The 8,096-nt window shown below is 39.8% G+C and overlaps 1 protein-coding gene across 1 annotated transcript; it reads right to left on the reverse strand.

Annotated features, from left to right (window-relative positions):
* Positions 1-1,134: 1,134 nt before the first annotated feature.
* LOC115927676 lies at positions 1,135-4,468 on the reverse strand. Its single transcript, XM_030993835.1, has 5 exons — positions 4,345-4,468; positions 3,653-3,754; positions 3,268-3,354; positions 2,750-2,875; positions 1,135-2,087 (listed from the first exon to the last, which is right to left on the reverse strand). Exons 1-5 carry the CDS (start codon positions 4,466-4,468, stop codon positions 1,513-1,515), a joined length of 1,014 nt encoding a protein of 337 aa, XP_030849695.1. The 3' UTR covers positions 1,135-1,512.
* Between the last annotated feature and the right edge of the window lie 3,628 nt (positions 4,469-8,096).

Here is an 8,096-nt window from a genome sequence, read left to right on the forward strand (position 1 = left end):
GTTTGCAAATGTTTGTTTTACGTGACTGCTAAAGCATGTGTTTTCTTCTATGCTTATAAAGTAGGGGACCTACTGTCTATGTATACTATTATCTAAATCTATTAGGAATAAATAATTTTCAAAATCATTCTACAAACTGGGGTAAAAATGATTATTATTCACCTTCTGTTTGCCTTGCGGAGTAGCTTTACTCTAGAACATCACAGTAATCTATCAACAGATGAGGCAAACTGTTATTAAACAGATCAAACATGACAGTAGTGTAGCTGTATAAGTTATTCACTCTCTAAATGCAAAAAAACACGAACTGCCATTTTCTGTGAATACAATATGCTTTTTAATAGGCTATACCTTAAATTGCTTCCCCACACCTGTGTGGTATTATCCACGTATTATATGACAATGGATAATGTCAAAGTTCGCCAAGGAGCAAAATGTCGCAATCCTGATACACTGACTTACATAACAAATATGACTATTCCATGGCAGATTTCTATCATAAGTGGCAACATCAACCTTTTGGATTTCCTCTCCAGCTATTTTCAGTTTACCATTTATACTTTTTTTTTTTACTCCTACTACTTATTACATGAAATACGTTTTTGTTGAAATAAGTGTAAGTTTGTTAGCAATGAACCTATTTTCCGTGTGCTGTTCATTATTTCATCCACATTAATTTCGCCCTGGTGAGCTGGAAAAATATGAATTATGTTAGAATCATCGGGAAACAGCCGCAAATTGAAATAATCAGTTACTGATGGCAGATTAATATATAGATAAAACACAGAGTTGGCCCTATTACTAATCCTTGTGGAACACCACATCTTATCTTATAGATAACGTTTAACCACATTGAACAATCTGGATCTATTACTAAGTCCTTAAACCATGCAAAGGTTAAACCCGATTGCCATGTTTAGAGAGTTTTGCTAGTAGTATATTAAGATTAATGGTGTCAAAATTGCTTTCTTAAAATCGATGAATATGCCAAGAGTGAATCTCACTTCTTCGTTCCTGTAAAAGCAAGCAATGTATACTTTCTTGATGCAGCGAGGCATATAACAAGAGGGTAAACGTTTACACACTAATGGGTATAATAGGTTTATGCAATATTGGGTAGTAATAATTTACCCAACAAACTATTCTTTCCAATTTTTGGTCAATTTTATAGGCCCGAATTGTTCTAATATTCAAACCCGACGCTGGATTTAGACTTTTATCAAAAAAGTGGTTTAAAAAAGAAAATTGGACTGAGATTTAGGTTTTCTTTCAAACATGAGTTAAGACCCTGGATAGGATATAAATGAATTAGGAGAATACTGACCTGACAGTATACCTATATTTTGTTTCGAGCTAATTATCTAATCTAATGATTTGGTTTGTTAAAACCAAATGACGGTTACTTGGTGGATTACAACATCCGTAATTATAGTGCTATGTTCATAGGTTTTCTGAATAACGAGCCATAGACCATGAATTAAAGGGTGATATGGAACATATTAAGTCTGTTCCCTAATCACTGGTGTCTGTGTCATCATCTTCCATCTGATCTTTCCGAGGATTAGCTGACTTTGTTTTCTCAAACGCATAGTTCTCGCAGAGCTCTTGGCAATCCCCACGATTCATGCGTTCGAACGCCTTGGCCAAGTCCCCAAGGTTCTGAATCTTCTTTTTACTCTCAGCAAGTTCGAGTAGTTCTTCAGTCGGATTCTTGCACTGCTCAAGATGTTTTATGTATTCTTCAAGTCCAAGCTGATCGGCAAGACCCCTCCAGTCACCAAAAACTGGGCTTTCTCTGTTCAACCGACAACGCAGCTCATGCTGTAGCCTAGGAGGTACTACAGAAACAATTGCAACAGGAGCCACAGTATTTTCTTGAGGATTATTCCCTTGGGGGTTGTTGATGACATTCTCTTGGATGTTGATATAGACGTTCCCAGAACGATGGTGCATCTTTCGATCTGCTGAAAGCCCTTGAACGAATTCTTGGACAATGTTTGCCACAGTTGCTGGTGGGGCTAACACTCCCATTGTCCCCTCTGCTGAAGCCTCTAATGTATGGACGTGCATAGTACATGATGTTGAAGCTTAACACAAAACAAACACAAAGAACACAAAGTTAATCATTAACTAGATCGTTCAAATTTCCGAAGAGCATGTAAATGAAATAAGCGTATATCACAATAAATGAATGCGCTTCTAAAGGGCTTTATATAGTATACAAATAATACACATCAGTGAGGGCATTAGAAGGAATTACCCACACGAGGTACCTTTGGAATAGTCTAACACTGTTTTGAAAGTACCAAGTGTGGGTAATTTTACTAATTTTACTAATGCCCGAACAAATGCCTCAACGAAATGATGTGTATTATTTGTTTTATAAGATTATATTTTATTTGTTTTATAAAATGAGGTTCTCACATGATTTTAATAATGACCGGTCATTACCATTGGATGACCGGTCATTACATAAATTACGCGCGATTACGCGTTAGACAAAAGAAATGCCTGGTCAAGTGTACGCTTTCAACCAATCATTTGTTTAGGATCCACGTCATCACCTTATAAATAATATTACCCCGGTTATGTTCCTCCAACTGTTTCAGGTAGCCTGCCCCCTTATTACACATGGGTCGAGTGTAGCATATATATAGAATAATGTTTTGGCAATTAATTTTTGTAAGATACAATTGACTTTTTTGCTGTTACAGAGCCGAGAACACGACTTTATCTGTTAGCTCCTTACCAATTGCTCCTGTCTCTGTTACCAAATCATGTGTGACTTGGTAGGCATGTTCACATGACGATGACTCTTTCGATGGTGGAGTCAAAGGGCTAGGACTTGTAAGAACATCAGTATGACTACTTCCGTCTGAAATAAAGCAACGCAAAATTAATAGTTTTTATGAAATGGTTACACCAGACTCCGACCTGTGCTCTTAATACCTCTGACTGATCCGTTATCTATCGCATGTTGACCCTATAATTATCCTCATCATTGAGATAATATCATGGAACATGCAACGAAGAAATGAAATCGATCAATTTACAGAGTAAAAATTATACGGTATAAAAATTCATTTATAATACATTAAAGGATATTCAAAACAAAGGCCAATTTCAGGAATATAGGCCGTAGTAGCAGTTCTAGAGCAGTTCTAGAAGCACATGTAGAAACGAATGCTAGAAGACCCCACCTCCTGCACCCCAGCGTACCCCCGCTCAAATAACATATACATGTATTCCTCTTGGACCGCTCCTTACCCTTTGTGTCTGCAGGCTCAGGCGATGTTGTACCTATCGTTTCAAGATGATGGTCGCTTCTTGTCACCTCTTCGGAGAGCTGACGTGCTGATAATGCAATAATAAATGAAAATCAAATCAGAAGCAAATCAGAATAGCACAAATATCATGTTATTTTTTCGATTTCGTTGAAATCGTCCCTTTACAATAAGGAAATTGTTTCGTGTAACAAGCTCGCCGCCATCCCATTAAATGCGTGTTCATTTTTACACTCGTTTTTCACTTGTACCTATGACGGTTTCTTGAAACGATGCCCTGCATATCAACAAGTTTGTATATGAAAAAACAAAAAATAATAACAAAAAAAAAGGAAAAAATAGTATTAATATTTGTTGTTAAATCTTACATTTCGATGTTCTCCGTCCAACATCAGTTGGTTCAGCTTTGCCTCTGGGCGATGCAGTTCCAGTCGGACTTGATTGGGCACTAGGATTCTCATGGGGAACATCTAAATTGTGAATACATGATATCAACGTGATGAGAAGCGATAAAGCCTAAAATAATAATTATTCAAAATTGGAGTCACTTGCCATGGTGCTTTTGCTACACTAAATGAACTGTTTAGCATTATACGCAAACATATACATTATATGCCCTATTATATCAATTCATATATATTATATATATACAAGGTGGCCCAATATGAACGAACTAGATTACTTCCTAAGATGTGGGGCCAAATTCACTGGTACCAGCAGTAGTAGAATCTTTCCAAATTAAAAGAAATGAAAGTAGGATTCTACGAATTTTGTTCGGGAGCACTCCGTCCAGTTTCAATACAAATGCGTATTAAAAATTCGGATAATCTCACGTCTTTCTTACACAAATTATTAGATATTATCTAAAAATGAAAACAATAATGATTTTGGAATGTTATGTTTGTGTTTAATCTGACGTTTTTTTTACAGCTTGTCTGAAGCTCAGGCAAAGAACCATTCCTGAAACTGAACAAGAATAAGATCTTCCCCTGCCAGCAATGCCAGTGGAAGTCTTCAATCTATCCCCCTCCCCAAAAAGAAATCGTGCGCTTGACATTACCGTTGTACCATACGTGGAATTGGATATCCTTCTTGATCTTTTGCTCCAAGATGAAAGTGACGAGAACTCCGGACACTATTTCTTCACGTCGCTGAAGAGTAAACGGCATCCGATTGGTCGTCATGTCATAGAAAGCACATTCTGCAAGTTCCTTTATTTTTTAAATAGAAATAAGACACATAGTAGTTAGCTATCATGGGGAATACAACACCATTCGGGTGTTTACCCAAGAAGAGGTGCTGTCAATCACCAGAGTTGGCCTTCAGTTTTATGACCAGCAGGCCTTATGTAATGTACTGCGATTTCCACCCATTCCCCCACACTGTAAAGACATTATCTCACTTTTCCCTCACCTGGAGAGTTCCGAGAGACGAGGGGGGTATTTCTCGATTGGCCTACGGGTTCGTTGTGTGCAGACCTGTACAAACTACATACGATAATGATTTTGTTCCAGCAAGTCTGGTGTCAGCGAATTATGGCCTTCAGCACATGGAAACTGACGAGTGATAAGGACTGTGCCATGGTTCATTCTAATCTAAAAGTGATACCATAATAGAGTTTCTTAGAATAATATTATAATAATTATAATAATATTAATAAGTTACCCGCAAAGTAATTTCATGCATTTATTCGCTTGACGTGTTAATTAAAGCCACGGTGTACTAGATGCACTACGGTAGCGCAAATCCCATCTAGCTCCATCTCGGGTCAGCTGTAGCAGTCAGGCGCGGATCCAGGATTTCTTAGGGGAGGGGGCCCAACTTTTTTTTGTTTTGCTCCCGGGGGGGGGGGGGGGGGGGGGGGGGGGGGGTAAGCGGACTTTTTTTTTTTTTGGAGTCCAAAAAAAAATCGCAATGACTCAGCCAGCCGAAAAGTCGCTCAGTGGAGGGAGGGGGTAGTGAGCACATTTTTTTTCTTTTTTGGTCCTCGAAAATTTAAAATTTGCACCCCTCCCTTGAGCGCCAGGGGGGGGGGGGGCAACCCCCAAAAAGGTAAAAATTGCGTGATTTTGCATGATTTTTTTCTCAAGGGGAGGGGGGGGGGCCGGGCCCCCGGGGCCCCCCCCCCCCCTGGATCCGCCACTGGTAGCAGTATGGTCCCGTAAGCGTCTTGTTTTTTTCGTACCATAGCCAAATAGCCAAAAAAAAAATCGCAACGACTCAGCCAGCCGAAAAGTCGCTCAGTGGGGGGGGGGGTAGTGAGCACATTTTTTTTTTTTTGGTCCTCGAAAATTTAAAATTTGCACCCTCCCTTGAGCGCCAGGGGGGGGGGGGGGGGGGGCCAACCCCCAAAAAAGGTAAAAATTGCGTGATTTTGCATGATTTTTTTCTCAAGGGGGAGGGGGGGGGGGCCGGGCCCCCCGGGCCCCCCCTCCCTGGATCCGCCACTGGTAGCAGTATGGTCCCGTAAGCGTCTTGTTTATTTCGTACCATAGCGAGCCAAGATTGAGCTCGTGTAGGAAACTTGCGCATTCGCACTCGCACGAAAAAATAAGACGCATCCCGTAACCAGGGACGTGATAGAGAAGGACTGGAATCAAGCCGCTCTCCTTTGACCCAATGCTCCAAGCCGCCGAAAATTTATGCGCTAATCTGCAACTGTTGACCAGGTGGTGAGATAAAAGGGCGCATGAATTTCAGGAGGCACTTTTTTTTTGTTCCAATTTTTCAGGAAATATTTTGCGCCGACTCAGTCAGCCGGTGAATAAGCGGGGGGGGGGGGGGGGGGGTTGGACCACTATTTTTTTTTTACTTGTTTAACCTAATTCGTGAGAATTTTTTTTAACAATTGTTTTGTTGTTGACCCGTCAGCCCCCCACCCCCCCCCCCCCCCCCCTCGTGGATCCGCGCCTGCAGAGGATCCAGACGGCGTCAAGGGGGTAGCCAAATCTTAATAGAAAATTTTGTGCCGACTCAGCCGGCCGGCGAATAAGCGGGGGGGGGGGGGCGCTTTTGTTTTTTGTTTTATAAAGGTTAACTTTACGTTTTTATCCTATTTTTTTTTATCGTTTTGGGGGTTAGGGGGGGGGGCGGGCCGGAATAATCGCTACGTGGATCCGCCCCTGTTGGGACCTGCATAATAAGTTACAGACGATTGTTTGTCAGGATCAGTCCTTCGGGGAAAACAACAGTAAAAAAAATCATTTATATTGAGATTTTTACCTTGTTTGACACTTCGTGTTCGTCTTCCTGATGTTTGACAAATAGGGGTCCCTTTCCCCAATATACACAGTACTGCTCACCAAGACAGGCTGCCTTGTAGTCTCGTATGGTATCCTACAAAAGTTTGAACATGTGAATCAATATTAAAAGAATGATAATAAAAATAATAATAATGATAATAATAATTGAAAAAATGAAGAATTGGGAAAATTGGAGATAATTCTGTTCTTCCAGAGGGCACTGCAATATACTACATACATTGCCAGGTTCTTACTCAGTTACACGTGGTTGGCAAATATGGATTAACGTCTTGCCAAAGCAAAGACCGTTAGCACCGGTATGGCAGTCAAACCCTCAACCCTTGGATTCAGAGTCAAGTGAACACCTCCAGTGCACGAAAATGGGTGATGAATCTTTCATGAGTCTCTAACTGATTGTTTACTTCAAGATGTGAGACGTTGTTTATCGGGTTTAAATGATTATATATGTGATTCTTTTTTAGCATCTGCTGTGAATTCGTTCACTATGCGGTTCAAATTTGTCTTTGTGCAATAAATTTCATTCAAATTCGTCGCATAGACAAGACCTTCAAACGAACGAGGGATACATTTGTATGATGCTTTGACAAAATCGGTTGCAAATTGATTCATGCAATTGTACGTCGGCGGCCAAAGATGACGAACTTGATTGGATCTTTGACGAAATTAGATGCAAAATGATCAAATCGATTGGGCAAAGTCTTAAATGGACTTGGTAACATTGTTCAGATGAGAGATAGTGGTGCTAAGGTAGTGACTTAAATTATAGATGTACAATTAAAGATAATCTGAAAATTTGAGTGAAAACGGACCATTATTCATGGTACAAATTGGAAAAAACTGATCTGATCGATTCCTTAATTCTCCCAACTATATTATTACAATTTAATTACATTTTAGGTGAATGTAAATCGTCACTAAGCGATAAAATGGCTCTTCATTCCATTCCAGACATTTAAGTGTTGACAGATTTTTAATAGCCTGTTGGGAAAATTCAAAAATGGTTGGGAGAATTTACTGTTAATCTCTGTTAGAGGGTGTCGTCCATTGACGCCCTTAAAGAAAACTATAGATATCTTCGTGGTTTGAGAATTTTGTCAGGATTTTTTTGCATTGGGTTAGTACAGTAGAAGGAAAATAGTAAGTAACGTTTTATACAATTCATCAACCTTCAACAATGTTACCGAGTCACTCTTAAATGAATGACCATATACGAAACTGACTATGAGATATGTGTAGTATTAGAAAGTTTCGTGATGAAATGAGAGGGAAAAAAAGATCATTATCCATAACATTGGCCAGAAATATACAGAACTGTTAATGAATAACAAAAACTACCTCTTTCATGCCGTAGAAGTCGTCTTTAATGACGAGCAAGATGTAGTTCATGACGCCTCTGGATGTTGACAGGGGAGCGTATGGCGTACAGATGATTCGTTTACCGATGAAATATCTCTTGATTAAGGAGATAATCCACCATTCCGAGAAATGGTCTAAGTACAGAGTAAGGTGTTTCTTTGCGACTACACACCGAGCAGCATTGTCAGAAGCA

This window comes from Strongylocentrotus purpuratus, unplaced genomic scaffold (genome assembly GCF_000002235.5).
Source record: "Strongylocentrotus purpuratus isolate Spur 01 unplaced genomic scaffold, Spur_5.0 spur5_scaffold_20, whole genome shotgun sequence".
NCBI lineage: Eukaryota > Metazoa > Echinodermata > Echinoidea > Camarodonta > Strongylocentrotidae > Strongylocentrotus > Strongylocentrotus purpuratus.